At 51.4% G+C, this 20,952-nt stretch overlaps 1 protein-coding gene across 2 annotated transcripts; it reads right to left on the bottom strand.

The window, feature by feature from the left end:
- Nucleotides 1-392: 392 nt before the first annotated feature.
- Nucleotides 393-6,430, bottom strand: NHLH1 (nescient helix-loop-helix 1). Of its 2 annotated transcripts, XM_043502067.1 has the most exons (3): nucleotides 6,110-6,430; nucleotides 3,643-3,763; nucleotides 393-1,691 (listed from the first exon to the last, which is right to left on the bottom strand). In XM_043502067.1, exon 3 carries the CDS (start codon nucleotides 1,143-1,145, stop codon nucleotides 735-737), a length of 411 nt encoding a protein of 136 aa, XP_043358002.1. In that variant the 5' UTR covers nucleotides 1,146-1,691; nucleotides 3,643-3,763; nucleotides 6,110-6,430; the 3' UTR covers nucleotides 393-734. The 2 variants fall into 2 exon arrangements, with proteins under 2 accessions (XP_043358002.1, XP_043358003.1); XM_043502068.1 differs by lacking the exons at nucleotides 3,643-3,763; nucleotides 6,110-6,430 and adding an exon at nucleotides 3,155-3,632.
- Between the last annotated feature and the right edge of the window lie 14,522 nt (nucleotides 6,431-20,952).

Here is a 20,952-nt window from a genome sequence, read left to right as displayed (position 1 = left end):
TGGGTTCGGTGGCTCAGACGTCCAGCACGTGGTTCAGGTCAGAGATGTATTAGACAGATGGACAGACGGATGTGGGCTCGGTGGCTCAGATGTCCAGCACGTGGTTCAGGTCAGAGATGTATTAGACAGATGGACAGACGGATGTGGGCTCGGTGGCTCAGCTGTCCAGCACGTGGTTCAGGTAGGAGATGGAGCAGACAGACGGACAGACAGACGGGGGCTCGGTGGCTCAGATGTCCAGCACGTGGTTCAGGTAGGAGATGGAGCAGACAGACAGACAGACAAATGGAGGCTCGGTGGCTCAGATGTCCAGCAGGTGGGTCAAGTTGGAGATGTAGCAGACAGATGGACAGACAGACGGTGGCTCAGTGGCTCAGATGTCCAGCACGTAGTTCAGGTCAGAGATGTAGCAGACAGACGGACAGACGGATGTGGGTTCGGTGGCTCAGACGTCCAGCACGTGGTTCAGGTCAGAGATGTATTAGACAGATGGACAGACGGATGTGGGCTTGGTGGCTCAGACGTCCAGCACGGTGGTTCAGGTCAGAGATGTATTAGACAGATGGACAGACGGATGTGGGCTCGGTGGCTCAGATGTCCAGCACGTGGTTCAGGTCAGAGATGTAGCAGACAGACGGAGAGACAGACAGGGGCTCGGTGGCTCAGATGTCCAGCACGTGGTTCAGGTCAGAGATGTAGCAGACAGACGGACAGACGGATGTGGGCTCGGTGGCTCAGACGTCCAGCACGTGGTTCAGGTAGGAGATGTAGCAGATGGCCAGCCTGAGGATCTCGATCTTGGAGAGCTTCTTGTCAGGGGGCAGGGTGGGCAGCAGCTTGCGCAGCTCAGCGAAGGCCATGTTGAAAGCCTCGACGCGGATGCGCTCCCGCGTGGCATGGGCCGTCCGGTACTTAGCCGTGGCACGCCGCCGCCGCCGCCGCTCCTCTCGGCTCAGGTGCTGCAGGTCCTTTTTCAGAGCCTCGCCCGGCTCAGCTAGCCGGGACTGGGCACACAAGCCGATGCCGCCGGCCTCCTCCACTCCGGCCCCACGGCCACCGCCCCCACCACAGTCGCTAAAGACTGACTCTGTCTCTGAGTGAGACGGGGGCACGTCGATTTCCGTCTGGTCTGAATTGAGCATCATCTTTTCAAAGGATGGATGGATAGATAGACGGATGGGTGTGTATCAGGATAGATGGATAGATAGATAGAGGGGGTGTCTGGAGATAGATAGATAGATAGATAGATAGATAGATAGATAGATAGATAGAGGGGATGTCTGGGGATAGATAGATAGATAGATAGATAGATAGATAGATAGATAGATAGATAGATAGATAGAGGGGATGTCTGGGGATAGATAGATAGGTAGATAGATAGATAGATAGATTTCCAAAATAAAATTGCTCTGCTTCTAAAATTTTGTTCTCTGGTTCACATGATCATCATTAAAAAAAACCAAAAACCTTCGAAGGAAATTTCAAAGCTGATTCCTCTCTCCAGGGAATTAGTCACACGATCAACAATCTTCCAAATAAATAATTTAAATAAATTTCCAATAAATATATAAATTAAATAAATAAATCTCTCCTCTATGTGCGCGTATCGATTCAGGGTCTGTCTTCGGCACGCTGTGCAACGTGGTTTTCCTTCTTCAGATGTCAGTCTCTGCAAATGCTTCCAAAGTGCTCTAGAAAACAAAAACAAAGGAGTTCTCACTAACTTTCTGCTCCCACTTAACAAAGAGAAAGCAAGCAAGCAAGCAAGCAAGCAAGAAAGTGTAATTCTTCTGTCCCTTTAGGACCAGCAAACAGTTCCAGTCACAAGCCAGCAAAGCATCCTGTCCCAGTGCAGAAAACGGACACAGCTCGACCCAGCAATGGCTGCCAGCAATGTGGGCAGGGGGCAGGGACTCAGGGGCTGCAGCAGCCTGTGGCTGCCGGGAAAGGCCCAGAGGGGGAGCCTGTGGAGAGGCTGTGGGACTAGATGGAAGCCGTTTCTCCTGGCTCTCTGGAGAGAGGACAGGTGGTGGATTGGAGCGAGGGGCGAAAAGACAGACTGCAGGGGTGGGGGGGGAGCTTATTGTATATTAAATGAGCCCGTATGTCATGGATTCTGGCACCCCAGACATATGGAACCCAACCCAGCTGCTTTGCTTATCGTGTCCAAATGGAAGTTGGCTCCCTGCTCCCCCCGGGACTCCACATGCAGGCCAGGAACACTGGCTCTCCATCTCCCCTCCCTCCGCTGCCTTCACAACCCTGCTCTGCAGAGCCCAGGTCGCACACAGATGCTTCCAAAGTAGGGACTGTGGGTCTGGGGAAAGGGCAGGCCGGGCCTGACCCACCCCCTCCCAACCAGGATGGGACAGAACCGGGCAAGGGGCAGAGCCGGAGGGGAAAGGGAAACAAAGTTTGGAGTGAGTGGAATGAAGAGGGGTTAGAAAGAAAGAGCTAGAGAGAGCTGTCACTGCTGGCAGAAACTGTAAACTGGATAGACAGATAGATAGATAGAGGGTGTGTGTGGAGATAGATAGATAAATAGATAGATAGATGTGTATAAAATATTATTCTTGTATAACATCTTTCGCACACGGCAAGATGCTTTTGAATTCTAACAAGCCATATGATGATAAGAAACTGAAACAGAATGGGTGAATAAACAGAATGGATAAACAGAGGCAACGAAATGAAAGAAATATTCCGAGTCAGACTTTAAAAGACTGACATGTACAGACACAGCCTCATGAATGTGTAGAAATGCAGCCGGAGAAAGACATATGCAAACACACACAGGGAAACTCACAGGTATATACACAGAAATTCATACACACAAAAATACACTCTGAAATTCACACACAGAGAAATTAACCGACACAAAATCCACAACATATGTACACAGTAATTCACCTACACGTTCACACACACACACACACACACACACAACATCACGCACATGAAAAACATAGATGCAATAATTCATCCAAACAGGCATGTGCACACAACACACACACAAATTCATACACACAAAACCACACATAAATACACACACAATAATTCACCCACACACGTGTGCACACACAGAGAAATACATATACACAGCCAAACTCACACAAATGTACACAGAGATGCACACAGAGACACATACACTTACATTGCAATATGGGGAACACCTGCCAAATATGTTACCTAGAAATCTTGTACCAAATAAAATAAAAATCCAGAAAGCAAATTATTTCGTTCATACTGCACATTTTAATTAAAAACAAATTAAAAGTTATTCTAGTGAAGATCAAGGGTTCGGGGAGTAAAGATGGAACCATTTTCGGGTGGAACTGCTTTTCGGGCACTGCTTGTAGCTGGATCCAATGCCCCCTTCTCCTTCAAAGATCTGAGCTTTGCACCCTGAAGTATGTGTGATAGGGGAGGAATTGGGGGACCCTGGTCTGGGAGGACAGGGAAATAGGGAGCACACAGAACCCCTGCAATGGTGGGAGATTGGGGAGAGTTGCTGGGACTCTCTAGAATAGAGGGGGATGTGAGGGGGACACCCAGAGAGCTTGTGGGTTCGGGATGGAGAGAAGCAGGGAGCCCCTGGGTTGTGCAATGAGCTACAAACTGTGCGACCCACTAGTAACTTACCCTCCTTATGGCAAGGTCCAGTTCAGGTGTCAATCAAGAAGGCCCCGATCCAGCCGAGCGCTTAGGCATGTGTTTAAATTCTGTGTGTGTCTGTCCCGTCACCAGTGTGCGCTGTGTCTGTCTAATTCAACACCCAAAAAACCCCTCTCAATTTGACTTCTCCAAAGTTAAGTGAGTATCCATTCTGTTTTCTCTTCCATTTCCCTACCCCCCCTTCTCTCTCTCTCTCTCTGCTGCTCTCTCATTCCTGTTTTCTCAAGGATGTTCCCACAGAACTAGGATCCCCGATTTCCCACTTCTAAGCCCGAGAGGGGAGACCAGGCCTCCTCCCTCCCAGCTTGGCCTTGGGAGCAGTGTGTTGGGAGAGTGAGTAATAGCTAGGGAAGGTCTGTGTGCAGCGGGGGCAGCCAGGAGCTGCTTTTCCTTCCCGAGCGCTTGGGCACACATGGAGCGAGACACGGTCCCTGCCCCAAAGAGTTCACTATCCTGGCTCACAATTACTGTCCATGGAGAGCTGCAGCATCACCAAGCCATGGGAGCAGGTAGGGCTCCCCTGGATGGCTGTGCTTACATCCCGGGACAGCAGTACCATGCTTAGAAGGAGCTGGCGCTTCACTCTTCTGCCTCGAGCAAGGGCTGCGTTCCTTGCAGCCAGGTCTCTGCAGCCCCTGAGAGCAGCTGCCTGGCTTTGGTGGACTCACGCTGGATTTGCGCCCGTAACACGTGTCTGTCAAACCTATGTCCCCTTCTAACCATGCCCCACGCTCCCCGGGACCATGGACTTTGATGCCCTGGGACTGTCCCACCGCTTGCTTAGGCCAGTTTGACACCAGCATCACTGTGCTGAAGACAACGGGTGGGATTGTCTGTCGCCCTGTGCCTCGCACCCTGCGCAAAGCAGGGGGGCCCAGCGCTCGCTCTGAGCTGGTGTGAGTGACTGTGCAAGGTGCACGGTGATAATGAAGTGCCACTGGTGTCAAATTGGAGTGAGGCTGCAATGAAGCCTGGCTCTGTTGCTCCTGCACCGGGATGGATGGGTGAGGACACAAATATGGATCGGGGGTTCATTTGCTCTGGGGCAAGTGGGGCTTTTGCCCCCTCCCCAGACTTTCCATGAGTCTAGATGCTCCACTGTTTTACCCCCCCCCCCGACATTGCAGGATATAATATAATCACATACAACGTTCCATACTCCCTCCCCTTCCACAATTTTATTTTTGTGACGATGTCCCTGACACAGGCACAATTGCTTTAAACACCCAGCCCCAGCCCCAAACCCCTGGGAGGTGATTAATGAAAAAGGAGTGGCCAATAGGATCTGGGGTGGGGGCAGGGTTCGCCACCTCCACCTCCCTGAGCCCACCCCAGAACAATCACCAGCCACATTTCCTGGAGATCTGGCCCTTTCCTCACTTGCCAGCCGTCTGCTTGGAAGCCGCTAGATAGAATCAAGTTGACCAGGCCAGGTTCTGAGTGAGTGTAAATTGCCGTAGAACCATCCAAGTCAGTGGAATTACGCCCAATTACACCAGCCAAGGGTCTGGCCCTTTGTTATTATAGTGAGATGACTAGCAAGACAGGCCTCTGGGTGTGAACGCCAGGCAGGGACAATGATTTATACCCCCAGGGCTCAACGCAGGAGCCTTAATCAAGTCCTGACTCACGGGACTCCCAGGATCACTCGCATGAGTTCTGGTTGCAGAATTGGGTCTAAACAGCTTCCTTTCCCTACTGCCTGCTTGTCTGAGCTACTCCATCCTGCAAAGCCCTGATGCTTTACGCCAGTGACTTTCCCTCTTGGGAAATTTCAACTTCTTCTCTCTGCAATAAACGCAAACTGAGTGTTCTGGGCAATTTGGCTGCACAAGCCTGGGTTGAGAACCTCTCGCCCTCGGAAGCAGGGCAGGATCCAGCTGTTGCATTCAATGGGCATTAAAATCTAAAACAAAATTCTGAGCCAAAGACCGTTTTTTCCCCTTTCCAGAATCTCCCTGCGTGGCCTTTTCCCTGCCTCCAAGTGCGGTGTCACCAAATGCAGCATGTGACTGCTTGTGAGAGGCACCACGACACTGGACAGCCAAAGCTGTGTATCTGGACTCAGGACCCCCTCCCCCCGACCAGCCTAGGAGTATGGGGTGTTTGGATCTAAGGTTTCTTTTGTAGAGCCCTCACAACACCCAAAAAACCCCTCTCGACTTCTCCAAAGTTAAGTGAGTGTGTGCGTGCCAAAGGTTATATCAAAGGCTAACAGAGGGTGGGTGGGGAAATTCTCTATCTTGAATATTGTCCTTCTAAATTTATATGGAATGATCTATCTATCCCCCATACAGCCCTCTATCTAATCTATCTAATCTATCTATCTATCACCGTAGTATGTCACCACCTGGTACCTCAGCAATGAATCTGATCGCAATCTATCAATGTATCTCTAATGCCCACCTCACCCGGTCCCAAGCAGTTGCCTTACCCCTAACCGGATGACATCCTCAATCCCTGAAGTTCCTCTGGCTTTTCTCTGCTTGCAGGACGAAGCCCGAATAATCCCAGCCCTGAGGATCTGGTTGGCTCGTTCGTTCATTGACGGGGAAGAAAGTTTCCCCTCTGCGTGCTCAGACTCCTGCACTGATGGATGGGCCCGGGGAGGGGAGTGATCCTGTCATTGGGGCCCAGACATGCGGAGGTGCAAACGGGCTGCTACACGTTTATATGGACATACCTTGAAGCATGCGGCCCATACACTATATATACACACACCCAAGCTAGCATGCTGCCTCCCACCCCAGGCTTCCTATTGGCCACTCCAGTGCTCCCCCTCATAAATATTAAAAGAAGCAGAGGGGATCCCATTGGCTGGGAGGGAAGTTAAAGCCCCCCTGGGAGGGGAGGTGGGGTTGGATGTTGTCCTGCAGGAGGGAAGGAGGTAGTGGGGTGGGGAGGGAGAAGGAGACATCTGTTCACCATGCATATTTCATAAAGGAGAAATAGAGAGACTGGGGTGGGGGGGAGCATGACGGGGGAGAGGGAGAGAGAAACAAACAGAGACCTCTCCTCTGCGTGGGGGTGGGACAGAGGGGACAGTGCTTGGAACAGAAACTGAACAGATAATGCTGCGTTCACAGAGACTGGCCACCCTGCAGAGCCTGGCCTGAGGATTCACTCCGACAGTTGGTGTGAAGCACTGAGCGGGCCTTTGTGCATATGTGTGCGTGTACGTTTACGCATGTGTGTTTGTGCATATGCTTGTGTATGCCTGCCTGAGCTTGTGTGTGCGCATGTGAGTTTGTACGTGGTTGTGGTTTTTTGTGCATGGGTGTGCATGCTTATATGTGTGTGTGTGTGTGTGTGTGCGTAAGGCAGGCAAGCACAGGATGTTGATGTGTCTCACACACAACTCAAGGGACCCAGGAAGGCTCCCATTAGCATCTGTGGAGGATTGATTTTAAAGCATGTATATAGATTTTAAAAGTTTGATGGGATAAGAAAGCAAGCCAGCCAGCCAGCCGTTCCTAACATACAAATATCCATACGACATGTTCACAAGCGCTTTAACAACACACTAGAATCTTTTGGTAGTTAGATTAAGCCACGTCCTCCCTGCCAGGCCGCCTGTCCTCTCCTCTTTCAGATCCCCCCTTTAAAATCTCATTTTAAATCCTTCCTACTTTGCTCTCAATACCAATAATCTCTCCACAAATTCCCTTCCCTGGACTATCTACCTAGCTAGCCCCATATCATCTATCTATCTATCTATCTATCTATCTATCTATCTATCTATCTATCTATCTATCTTATGACTGGAAACATTCCTCCTTTCCCAGTCCCATCTCTTATTCCCCCTTCTCCCGCATTAGTGTCTGGGGTTTCCTTTCTACCCCCTGCCCTCCTTTTCAGTCCCCACTCAGTGCACCCCAGGGGCTAGTTTCTCCTTGCTGCAGTGTCAGGAGGTGCCCAGGTGATGGGCGCACACACCTGGGCAAGCTCCAGTCCGGGGCCCCGTCTTAGCAGATGGTCTTGGAGTTTGCAGGGAGAGGAGGGAAGGGGGGGAAGAGGGGGAGGGATCAGGTGGTGGCGAGGAGCTTGCATCACCATTGCTATGGCATTGATTAAAAAACAATATCTGCCTAATGAGCTCGTGGCAATAGCAGCATGCACCTTGAAATTAACCCTCACATAGATACATGTGTGCACATCACAAACACACACACCCTTTCCCAGCTCTCTCTTTCACACACACATGCACTTACACAAACACATCACTCCCCCAAAACCATCACATACACACAAACATCACACCCATAAACATCACAGACATACGTAAATATCACAGATGCTCAACACTACCACACACTACACACATGACACACCCAGTGCTTAAGTTGTGCCAGGGCTTGCCAGGGCTGAGCCCGGCACCTCTAGGCTCGGCAGTTCATAGTCCTGGCACCTCTGGGATTGCTGTATCTGTTATGAATGTAAAAAAATTGCATGAGCCCGGCACCTCTTTTCTTACAAATTAAGCCCTGTCATCACCCCCGCAGGTCCATCACACACACACACACACACACACACACACACTCTTCTCATGACCCACACCCACACCACGTGCCCATCACACCCACACACACTCTCTGCCTGCTGCTGCCCGCACTCCCCTCTCCCCATGAGGTGACTGATGGGCCACATACATATTTATTTATTTGTCTCTCTGCACTCCCTGCCCCTCCTGTTAGTGTCTCTCTTCCACCCCCAGGGGCCAGCGCCTCTCCCCCTGCCAGGATGCCAGCCGGGCCCTACCTATCTCTGCAGCTGATGGTGGGATGGTCTCTGGGCATCTTGCCCGGGCCCTGGGAGGAGGGGACGCAGGCAGCTAGCCTGGGATCTCACGCCTGCTCTGTACTCGGCTTCCTGATAGCCCCAGGCCAGTGTCCGGGTCTCTCTACTTTGTGTTCTCTTCGGTGACTGCTTCCTCCAGGCTTAGACAAATGTCCTGCGTAGCTGAGACCCAGTGCCCCCTCGAATTCTCACCGCCCAGAGCGAGGCACCCTGGGCTACCTAGCCACACTGCCCTGTGTGGCCACCCTTGCAGCACTTTGCTTCTCTCCGAACTGGAAATCCCAGGGGAGGGTGTCAGATAATGGGGGGTGGGGGGAGCGCCAGCCAAAAATTACTTAATGACAGCAGATGCTGAGATCTAGGACGTTAAAGCTCTCTACAGTGGTTAAAAGCCAAACTGTCAACGTCGCATCTCAAAAGATGCAAAGCCAGCTGCCTCAAACGAGACCCACCTAAGTTCTCACGCAGCCTTTTGCTTACTTTGCCTCACTGTAAATCTCAGCCATTATTGATGGAAATACTTTTCCGCCGGTTCGGGCGCGCGGAGCGAAATTGACGTTCACTGACAATTCTCCGATCAAAATCGGAGCCTTCCATGCCGGCTTCTACACCACTCTGCACCCAGGGCAGTGCCAGATCACCGCTCCCATGGGATGCCGGCTCGTTCAGTGCCATGGTTCTGGTACCAGTGAGCTGGGTGAGTTTGGTGCTGGGGTTTGTCACGGGGCAGTAGGCCCCTCTGAGTAGAACCGGGCCCATCCCATCTGGAGCAGAACCGGTGAATCCAGTTCAGCCACTTAAAGGGGCTGGGCTACACTTTGGCCTATAGGCTGCTAGTGGCCAGGGAGGGGGAATTGATTGGGACAGGCTGTTCCTGGGGGGTGTGAGGTGGGAAGCCCCCGTGGTGGGTCCCCCTGGAGCAAGCGGCCAGGTGCTCAGGGCCGTAGCCTAGAGAACTGGTCAGAACTGGGAAGTGGCCAGATGCCCTTCAGGGGCCGGAGATGAAACCAGAACGTTAGGACTGGGTTAAAAGATTGTGTTGCTGTTTGTTGACTGGCTTCTTTACGAAAATAAAGCTCCTTGCAAGAGATGGGGTGTGGCGATGTGTATTTTGGAGCTGGGGAGAAGCTCCATGACGGGGTTTAAACAGTGGTCTGGGACTCCGGAGATCCGTGTTCAGGCCTTAGCTCTGCCCCAGACTGACTCCCTGCGTGACCGTGAGCAAGCCACTTGCTCTTTCCGTGGCTAAGTTTTCCCCTCGGTAGAATGGGGATAAGAACCCTTCCTATGTTTGCCTTGCCTTTAGATTGGAAGCGCTTCAGGGTACAGACTGTTTCTCCAGCTGCGCCGTGTCTGGCACAATGGGGGTAGGGCCGGTAGGCGCTACTCTAATACAATGAGCAATCGTTTTCCAAGCTTAAGATACCCTCTAGATAAAGTCCTTGGTTCAAGAGGAACTCGGCTTAGAGTGTCAGGGCTGAGTGCTACAAACCCACCCGCCTGCAAGGAAGGGGTTTCCACAGGATCAGGCCCTAGCTCTGACAGGGGGAATGAGACGGGGTCACTAAGGGGCACAGGGAAGGCGTTAGATGTCTGAAGTAGAAGCTTGGGGCTTGTTTCTAGGACAGGTAAGAACTGGAGTCAGCTCCCAAGGGAGGCCGTGGGCTCCCCAGCACTGGAGGTTTTTAAGAACAGGTAGGACAGACTCTGGACTAGGGCCTGCCTTTAGGCGGATGACTTCTCCAGGGCCCTTCCTGCCCAACATTGCTGGGATTGTACGGAACAGCTGTGCTGGGCCCAGCTCGTGAGGAACAGTTTAGGCTCCCCTATGCACGTGTGCTCACGCCAGATTCAAAATGAAGAACAACCGGGAAAGGACAGAGAAGGTGCCCAACCCTCTATTGAATCTCAGACGAGGCTGGGCTTGGGCTCCGGATGGCTATAGATCTACAGGGCCCCCTGCTCCTAACGCTGAGTTTGCTTCTCTGGCAACGTTTCCAAGAGGGTGAAACCCTCCAGGACCCTCGGAGAACTGCCCACCTCAAGTGGCGGACATGGGGACCGGGGATCAGCTGCAAAGATGGAGCCGCTTAGGTCAACTCTGGTACCACAAGCTGAGAGTGCTACCCTGGCCACCCCTGGGGCTGTGTGTGTGAGGGGGGCACAGGGAGGTAGGAAAGAGACTAGAAGAGGCAGCATTTGGCAGGAGATGAGGCGACATATTGTACAAACCCACTGGGGACCCAAACTGGCTCGTGCTTGTCAGGGAGAGCAGACGGCTTTAACCCTTCAGGTGCTGGAGCGGATGCAAGCCTGACTTTCGGAGCTTTTTACGCTGAGACGCTGGAAACCTAAATCATTGCCTAGAGGCCTCAACAGAGATCAGGGCTTCTGTTGGGCTGGGTGCTGCACAGAGACAGAGTAAGAGACAGTCCCTGCCACAAAAGGGCTCACTCGCTATACAGGCAAGAAAGATGGACAGGCAGTGGGGGATAGACAGGATTATTATCCCCATTTTACACCAGGGAAAACTGAGGCATACAGCAATGCAGTGACTTGCCCAAGGTCCCCCAGTGTCAGAGCTGCTAAGTCCTGCTCTGATGCTTTAAACAGTAGCCCACCCTTCCTCTCTGGGGGCCCTTGCTTTTGTTTGCAGGTGTTTATGGTGCAGACAAGTTAGCTCCTGCCCATGTAGGGGTGAGAGCCCTCTTAAGGCCCCTTGTCTTGTAGCACCATGGGCAATGGATGATGAGGGGGCGATGGTACCTGGTTAGCCCAGTGAGGACCGCACGGCAGGGATGCGGCGCTTGGCTCTCACATTTCCTTATGCCAGGCGAGTCATCTCCTGCCTGGTGACTCTGACACCACCCCCTTCTCAGGTGCCTGCTAGGCACCGGTGCATGGTGGTATTCCTGGAGCACCTATCCCAGAGTGCTTAGTGCAACTGGGATGGCGGTTATGGCTGGAGCAAGGGGCTGTACAGACTTTGCTAGCAATGCTGCGGTGATCAGCCTGCGCCTCGGAGCATGAGGGCTGCTAGCCCCAACTTTAGCTCCTAGGTGGAGAGAGAATCAGGCCCTGAAGCTACCAACCTCCCAGGTTGCAGGCAGTGGGAAAGCAACAGGCCTGCCTATGAATTCACACCCAAGTTGGGGCTGGATTCACGTCCATGACACTGCTCCGAGATCCATGCAGTTACAGCAGGGGTGAGTTTGCTCTGCCCCTTCCAAGCTGCTCTCCCCCATCATCTTCTTCATCCTACCATCTGCCTCTCCGATTCTGCTCTCGGAGTGACCTGACCTCAGTGGGCTTACACCGGCAGCGCTGATCAGAATCCAGCCCGGCCTCTCGCTCACTAGTACCTGGAGTCTAATTGCTGCTGTCTCCTTCTCCCTTTCACCCTCAAATCTAGTCTGCGGGGTGTCACTGGGTGGTAAAAGCCCAAGGGAGTAGGTGTGAGAGCCTCTTTTTCTTTGCCTGGCCCTAAATCCTGCATGTGTGCATGTGTGTTAACCTCTGGTTGTGCCTATGAGAGTGTGTGTGTTAGTGTCTCCAAATGTGTTGGTCTCGGTGTTTGCAGATGCATATGTTTGTGCACCGGTGGTTTTGGGGGGTTGTGCAATCGCATGCGTGTGTGTGTATATACATGTATGACACACTAATATTTGTGGGGAAGTTGTGTGCAGGGGTGTGTGTGCGCACAGATTTAGGGGGTGTGTGTGTGCAGGTTCAGGGGTGTTTACACGTGTGCACGCCCAGCTCCTGACAGAAGGTCCCTGCTCTGTACGACTCTCTCCATGCCTTGGGCACGCTCGCCTGGCTGGTGACAGAAGGTCTCGGCTCCCGTCACCCCTCTTCCCTCCTTGCCTTTGTCTCCCTGGCTTTTATGGAGTGCAGGTTTTGTTAGCGGCTGGTGACAGACGGCCCCGGTACTCGATAACCAGACAATCTGTCACTGCCGCCGCTGACAGCTTTCCCAAGGAGAAGTCTCCTTTCATCTGCCCCGGCTCCCCTTGTCCCCGCTTGTCCCTTCCCCATGTGCTCCCTGGCTTTGTTCCCCCCCCGCCTGCCTCAAAAAGCCAAATAGCGACAGAAGCTCCTGATCATAATATCGCTCTAATCGAGTCTGTCATAATCGGATCCAATCTAATTATGTTCAGATCCCTCTCTTCTCTTGACTCTAGCTATTGCCTGTCCATCTGTCCCTCTCTCCCATTCCAGTCTTTGTGTCCATGCATCTGTTATCTGCAGGCCTTTTCCCCTCCCCACCATGTCCTCGCACCCCAGCCCCCATCGCAGCGTGGCTGCCCCGGCCCCTTCCTCCAGCAGGTCCCTCTCCAATCAGTCTCTCTTAGAGACCTCTCCATCAATCCATTTAGCAGCAGCTCCCTGCCTCACTTTGCCCATCTGCTTCTCCCTTTCTGCTGTTCTGGATGTGGCACTGCTATTTTGTTTGCAAGTCTATCTTGATTAGCCCCAACAACCTCGCTGTTTAAAGCTCTGCTGGCAGGGATGGGGAGAGATCACCTGCGTGGCACAGAGCCCTGTGCCATACGCAGCATCCTTCCTCGGGGCTACACAGCCTAGGCCTCTCTGCTGCCCTGCACCTCACCTCCTCATTAACATCAGTGCGCAGTGTGAAATGCCACCGTTGGGACTGGGCAGCGCCTTGTACCCACTTTGTGCAGGCGTGAATGATAGCACGAGGCAGAGGGCAATGTAGAATCGGGCTGCAGGCGGTATGCCTATGGAGGTGGGGTAGGAGGGATCCAATTTGAAATAGTAAATGTCAGGAAGTATCAATGTCTCCCTTCTTCCTAAACCCGGTTGGGGAAAATATTCCATCATTAATAGAGTCCTGAGGAATAGAGAGTCTACATACATGAGGGACCAGACCAAACCTGACCTGCCTGCTCCTTTACACTGAATGAAAACACTACGGGAGAAATAGATAGATAGAAGGGTGAGTATTGGAATAGACAGAAAGAAGTGTATGGGGATAGACTGGTGTGTATGGGGAGAAACAGACAGAAAGGGGTGTAGGGCAATAGATAAAAGGGAGTCTATGAGGACAGACAGACAGACAGCTGTGTATGGGGACAGAGAGAGTGCACAAAGCGACACACACCACCATGATCTGGATTTTGTCACATTTTGCACCCACTTTGCATGGCTGTGGCCGATGACACAAGGCATGGGGGCGCTGGAAAACTGGTCCCTTCATTTTCATACACTCCAAGTTTCAGGGGGGAAGAGGCAGGTCAGAGGTAGGGGTTGGTTTGGATGTTGGGGCCATTTGTGGGGTTCTGACATCTTCCTGCAAAGCAGCTGGTTCTGGCCAAAGTCAGAGATAGGATGCTGGGGTAGATGGAGCAGGGACCTTGGTTCCTATTTGTAATCTTCAGAGCCGGATTTCAAACACATGGTGGGAGTTAGATGGAGGCTGGGTGCCAGCCTATGTACTTTGAATCCTGTGATATTCACCCTTTAGCTCCACTGCTTCACCTCGCTCAGTTCAATCTCACTCGCTACTTGATGGATACCACAGAGGATCAGAGCATGGGAGTAGGGCTCAGATTTCTAAAGGTATTTAGGTGATGCTGTGCTCAGCGTCGCAAAGCCTAACTGATTTAGGAGCCTAAATGTCATTTTTCAAAAGGGATTTAGGCACTTTGCACTTCAAATCCTATTGACGGTTGTTGGGATTAGACTCCTAAATGGCTACATCTGTTCTGAAAATGAGATGAGCTAGTTGTGACACTGAGCACAGCGACACAGAAATATCTTTAAAATTTGGGCCGAGAGTGCCAGGAATGAATGGGGTCTAGTGGTTGGAACAGGGGACCTAGATTCTGTGTCCAGCTCTATTAGGGACTCATTGCATGACTTGGACTGGCCAGTTAAGTCTCTCTGTGCCTCAGTTTCCCTCACCTGTAAAAAGGGGATGACCACACTTACCTATCTCTATCAGTCTAGTTTCCTCGTCACCATAGTATCTGAGCATCACATGGGGGTGGGGGAAGGCAGGTGGCTGTGAAATTCAGTCAGTCCATGTCTGTGAAGTGCTTGAAGCACCTCATATGAAAGGCACAAGGGATGTGCAAACTTCTGATCAATACAATAAAAGTAAAGAGCAAACTGGGTCAGGTTTGTATTTTTTCTAGCTGTTTCTTTTCTCTTGATTTCTGCGCATCTCCCTGTTCCAGGTTTATTTACTGTATCTGAGCAGTTCTCTACCCATCACTAGCACTTATTATCCATAGCATGGCTGCAGCTAAGGGTTCCGTTGTGCCGGGTGTTGTACGTACACAATGGGGGACAATCCCCGCACCATCTACATAGACAAAGGCAGGATTATTATCCCCATAGAACAGAGAGGGAATCAAGACTTAGGGAGAGTAAGGCCCAGATTCTCAAAAGTATTTAGGTTCCTAAGTGACTTGCCCAGGGTCACACAGGAAGTCAGTAGCAGAGCTCCGAGTTGCATGCCGATCCCCAGGCCAGTGCTTTAACCATCAGACCAGCCTTCCTCATCAGAAGGAAGCCTGGGGATGTGTGACAATCCCAAGTCCATCTGTGGGGGGATCGAACGCAGGCTACCTGCAAACGCTGTTTGCCAAACGGCAGACACTGGATTCCAGCATTAAAACTAAAGGCAGCAGCATCCCTGCAGATCCATACGACAAGGAGGAAGCTTGGGTGCAATGCATGCTGTTGACAGGGTGCATGTGGGACACTGAGCAGGAGAAATGTGAACACCTGGGGGGAATATTGCCAAGTCCTGTCATGAGGCAATGGTCTAGGATGCACCAGGCTCCAGCCCTGGCTTGAATAATACCCTGGTAACTGGTAAAATATGTCACCCGTTTCTCATGCTAGCAAATTTTTCATTCCTCTGTCAAAGGGCTGTGAGAATAGTTAGTGGGACGGCCAGCCCGTGAAGTCATTTCATGCCTGTGAAGTGCTTGTAAATGGGTGATGTTCTTGTCGTCACTTGCTAAGCTCATGGCCTGGGCTGGGGGAATCAAATACGTACACATAGGCAGCATAGGCTGTGTTCGACCCCGCTGCTATGGTACAATTGCTCCATAATAAAGCCATTGTGGTGAACAGCTGCAGTGTTCCACCCCAGAGGAGGCTGTGTTCACCAGGGAAGATGCTCTGAACAAAGCTGGGGACTTGGAAAGATTTCTGCTGTTTTTACGTCTCTGCTTTTACAAAATCAGAGGACCCAGATCCTCAGCTGGTTTCAATGAAGCTCACACCAACTTTCGTGAGCTACAGCTCACTTCGTCGGATGAAGTGAGCTGTAGCTCACGAAAGCTTATGCTCTAATAAATTTGTTAGTCTCTAAGGTGCCACAAGTCCTCCTTTTCTTTTTGCGAATACAGACTAACACGGCTGCTACTCTGAAACCTGTCACACCAACTATATGTCTCTCCCAGAGATGGAAAAAGACTTGGGGCATTCAGAGATGGCAGTGGGTTAGTTCTTGTCTGGTCCACTACCAGAGGAAGGATGGCTTGGCAGTTAGAGCACCTGACTGGGAGCTAGGTTTAATTCCTTGCTCTGCCACAGACTTCCTGTGGGACTCTGGGCAAATCACATACACCCACCTCCTGAAAGGCATCGAACTAGTTTCTGCGCCTCAGTTTCCCTACCTGTAAAGCAGGGCTGGTAGCAGTGCCCTGCCTTGCTGGGATGTTAACTCCATTAAAGAGATGGGTGCTATGGGTAATAGGGGCTAGGGACGTTCCTTAGAGATGCAGGCAACAGCCTTGCACTGATATATCCTCGAGACTTTCAGGTAACTATGAGTAGCTCTAACCACTGCCCCAGCCCCCGGCATTGCTCGTCTTTGCTGCCCGCTTTCCCCACCCCCCCTTTAGAGCAGGGTGCCTTGGAAATCCAGCTCCAAAGTCCACAGCTCAGCCTTGTCTTCATGTTAGCTGCTTTTAAAATTTAATAAGCTAATAACTTAGAGGCACCAATTTTGATTTTCCCCCCGCCTCCATCTTCCTAAAGTGCTTCCTTATCCGAGCAGCCAAAACAGGCCTGGCTTTGTTCTGGGCATTCATTAACTTCCCCGCCTCTTCATATTCCCAGAGCCAGAAGTTGTAGGGACTGGGAGGTGAGGAAGATGCACATTTCCTATTTGATTCCTCTCTCCTCTTGATTGTCTCTCTCTCTCCCGCCTCCAGGCACCAGGGCAGCTGCAAACCCTACTCTCCAGGCTCAGCCCCACTCCTCTGCCTCCAGGGATGTAGTTGAGGTCAGAGGTCGAGACAGTCAGGGGCATCTTTTTGTGCAGAAGCCCCTCGCAGAGTTAGAAGGGAAAAGGAAATAAACACGTGTGGGGGGGTAGGGGTGGAAAGGGTAGGGGAGCCTGGCAGAGCCGGGGGTTCCTCCTGGGGTATCGGATGCAGCTAGAGGCCAACAACGCTCCATGGAAGGGCCTGCAATCGCCAGCTGTCTCCTTAGCTGCCTTTCTCCCAGGCACCCCAGCCCAAGGATTGCAAACCGGAACTGCTTGTGTGACCCCAAAACAGTGACTATGGAGGGCAGGGGAGGAGGAGTGGCCTCTGGAGAGTCACCCCTTCTTTGCAGCAGGCAGCTGGGGTCACCCAAGTAGAGGGCACCTTCGAAGTAGGGAGGGCATGCAGGGGAGTGAGATGAGTTGGGGCTCCTGGGAGGTCCTAGGGCAGCCTTTGGGTGGGATGTCTGTCAAGTTGTCCCTTTAACCCAGCTCTTGCCAAAGGTGATGCAACCTGAACTCCCTCTTGTTCCTGTGGAGGACGGTTCAGGAGAAGGCAGGGGCAGAGGGGCACAATGGGGGGGGGGAATTTGCCCTGGGGCAGCAAAGCTGGAGGATGCGTGGGGAAGTAGCTAAAGCACAGAGGATGGAGATTCAGGACGCCTGGGTTCTATCCCCAGCACTGCCAGTGGTGAACTTGGCCAAGGGATGGTGCTTTATAGCCGGTGAGCGGGGTATATGGTAGCTGGAGGGGGCAGCCCCTGAGTTACTGCCCTTTCTGGGCATGAGGAGAGCTCAGTCTACAGTCTATGCTATGCTTGTCCCAGAGAGGATAGCCCATACCATACGGGGTATCATCAAACCACCACAACACTCAGTGGGGAGCCCCATCCTGAAATCAACCCCTCTTCTGGCCTTCAAACCCGCCAAGCTCATCATCAAAGCAAGCTCCCCCCAGACCAAGACACACCAACCCAAAGCAGCACCAGATCCTGCTAGAACAACAGATGCAAAACCTAAATGCCCTGATAACCACTGTGTGGCTGACACCAGACAGACAAATCACCCCGCTCTCGAATGAACTCTCACAGGAAAACGATACAAGACAAAACCAGGCTTCACACGCGATCACTCTGTGTCTGACCTCTCAGTCCTCATCCTCAAAGGAAACCTGGGAGCTTAAATTCATAACTCTGGTAGACACTAAAAATCATGGACTGAACAGAGACACTGGATTTATGGCTTATTACAACAATCTGTAACCCACTAACCCCCTCTTCTTGTCCAATGATTGCAGAGGTGGTAACGGGCCACTCTGTGCTGACAGTCCTTTACAATATGTGCTAACTATTTATGCTAAACACCTTGTATTTAGCTGTGATGCTGGGAGTACCTTTGCCAGCCCTGCAGAAGAGCCATATGGGGCTCAAAAGCTTGTCTCTCTCCCTACCAGAAGTTGGTCCAATAAAAGATGTGACCTCCCCGAACTCCTCCCTCTAATATCCTGGGACTGACATGGCTAGAACTACACTGTAAGCTACAGGTTTCAGAGTAGCAGCCGTGTTAGTCTGTATTAGCAAAAAGAAAAGGAGTACTTGTGGCACCTTAGAGACTAACAAATTTATTAGAGCATAAGCTTTCGTGAGCTACAGCTCACTTTATCGGATGCATCCGATGAAGTGAGCTGTAGCTCACGAAAGCTTATGCTCTAATAAATTTGTTAGTCTCTAAGGTGCCACAAGTACTCCTTTTCTTTTTACTGTAAGCTACAATTACACTGTAGGCTCAGCCCTGAGACCCACCCACTCATCATATGGTGGGGGTAATGGACATGTGGGGGGCCATGCATGGAAGGAACAATTGAGCTCCTAGTAGATGGCAGGGAGGGGAATGCACCTCACACCCAACCTCTTCAACCAAGCTCTCAGCAGAGGCAATGCAGCTTGACCTGCCCACCCTTTCCTCCAGGGCAGGGCAGAGGCTGGGAGCCTGCCCTCCCCCAGCTCTGCTTATCCCTTCTCCTGGGCCCTCAGGCCAGCATCTAAAGAACTGGACATGAAGTAGCAGGGCAGCCCTCCCGCTCCCCAGAAGAGGCACATTGCTCAGCAAACAGCAGCACTGTGCACAGACAACCTCCCACCCCAGGGAGCAGCTGCCCCAACGCTCTCAGGCGCCAGTAGCCTGTTTATTTTAAACAGCATCTCAGCAACATTTGCCATAAGTTGCATCATTTCTATTGCCCCAGCAAAGGGCGGGAAGAGTGGTTCGAAATCAAATCCAGAGCCTGATATTCCCCCCCTCTCCCTTCCTTTTGCCACCTTTGCATATCATATAGGCATATTTGCACTGGAGTGTGATGTAAAATCCAAAGGTTTTTATGATACCCACTCTGAAAGCTGTAAGTTTTAAAACGATCAAAGGAAATACTTTTGCACCCAGCGGAAAGTTAGCCTGTGGCACTCAGTGCCACAGGACACCAAGCAAACCAAGAGCTTCGGTAGACTTAAAAAGAGGACCGAACCTTAGTATTGATTGCAAGAACACGCAGAGTTAAAACAGGCTTTATTTTGCCAAGAGTTGTGCGAAGGAGAGAAACCCTCAAGCTTCTGGGTGTGATCCAACCCTCTAACTAATGGGCAGTAACAGGGTCAGGACGGATCATTGCCTAGGGGCAGGTTATCTCATCATTGTGGAGTTCTTGCACCTTCTTCTGAAGCAGCTGGCGCTGGGCACTACCAGAAACAGGATCCTGGACTAAGTGGTTCAGACCAGTGGGTCCAGTCTGGCACTTCCTCTGCTCTTGTTCTTGAGAGGAAGCATGGGCCAGTGGTTAGGGTGAAAGCTTGGGGTTCAGGAGACCTCAGTTCAATTCCATCCTCTGCCACAGACTCTGTGCAACCTTGGGCAAGTCACTTGATCTCTCTCTCTCTCTCTCTCTCCTTCAATTTCCCCAGCTGTACAATGGGGATAAAAGCCCTGCCCTGCTTCCCAGGAGGTTGTGAGGATAAATACATTAAAAATTGTGAAATGCACAGACACTCCAGTGATGGGATCTGTATAAGTACCAGACAGGGAGATGTTCTTAGGGACAGCTGAGCATTCCTGGCCCAACCCTAGATGGACTGAGCCCCCATGCAGACAACATAATCAAAGCTCCACTTTGTGCCTCACTCAGCTAGGCAAAGTCACAGCTGGGGACTAAACTGTGACCAGACAGAACACTCAGCTGCTTCAGAGAAGGCGAGACATTGCCACAGAGCCCGCTGCAGAGAAGTTATTTACTTTCCATGTGCTTTGCATAATTTCCCTTGCCACCTTTCCTAATTATCAAAGCAAACTGGCTTGGAACAAGGGAATTCTCCAGCACGCCTCATCTTCCTGAAGAGAAGGCAAGGCTGGATCTGTGGTGCCAACTAAAGTGAACGCAGCCGGCTGTAACGTAAGATCAAGCAGAAACAAGCTGGACCATGTCCTGAAAAGACTGACACAAAACAGGGGCAGGGAATAGTAGGAAGTGGTATGTCCCACAGTTAAAGCAGAGGACTGGGATTCAGGACTCCTGGGTTCTAGTCCCAGCCCTGCCACTGGTGGACCTAGGCAAGTCAAGTCATGTCACTGCTCTGTGCCTCAGTTTCCCCAACTGGAAATTTGGGAGAGTACTGCACACACGTGATGCCTTTCACCATGTATTTTGATCGTAAACTCTTTTTATTGGGGGGGCAGGGAGAGGAGGCAGGGAGGAATGCCTTTGCAGTGCATGTATACACCCACAACATCCAGCACATCAAGGACTGTGCTACCACACTACACATATTAAACAATCCATAGTCATTCATATTTCTAGCCACTCATATGGCCCTCATTATTGTAGAATCCAATCATCTCATTCATTAATGGACTTTATCCTGCCAACACCTTTCCCCAGAGTCAGACAAGAAGTCAGTAGCAGAACTGCCAACTGATACTGGGTCTCCAGCATCCCAACCTACTAAACCATCCTTTGCACCCCTGATGCTTATCTCCTTTGTAAAGAGCTTTGAAGTCTACTGCTGATAAGAAGTAGGTGGTATTATCATCCAGGCTCTGGGACATCCGTAAATGAAAGACTCTATAGAAGTGCATGAGAAACAGAAGTGCTGACTAGTTTTTCTTCTGGATTTCTACATTATTTTCTCCAGCATGAGACACTGGAAGATTTTTACCTCTCACTACAAATGAATCACCTC

The sequence above is a fragment of the Dermochelys coriacea genome, chromosome 24 (assembly GCF_009764565.3).
Source record: "Dermochelys coriacea isolate rDerCor1 chromosome 24, rDerCor1.pri.v4, whole genome shotgun sequence".
Lineage (NCBI taxonomy): Eukaryota > Metazoa > Chordata > Testudines > Dermochelyidae > Dermochelys > Dermochelys coriacea.
This window is presented reverse-complemented; position numbering and strand designations above follow the sequence as displayed.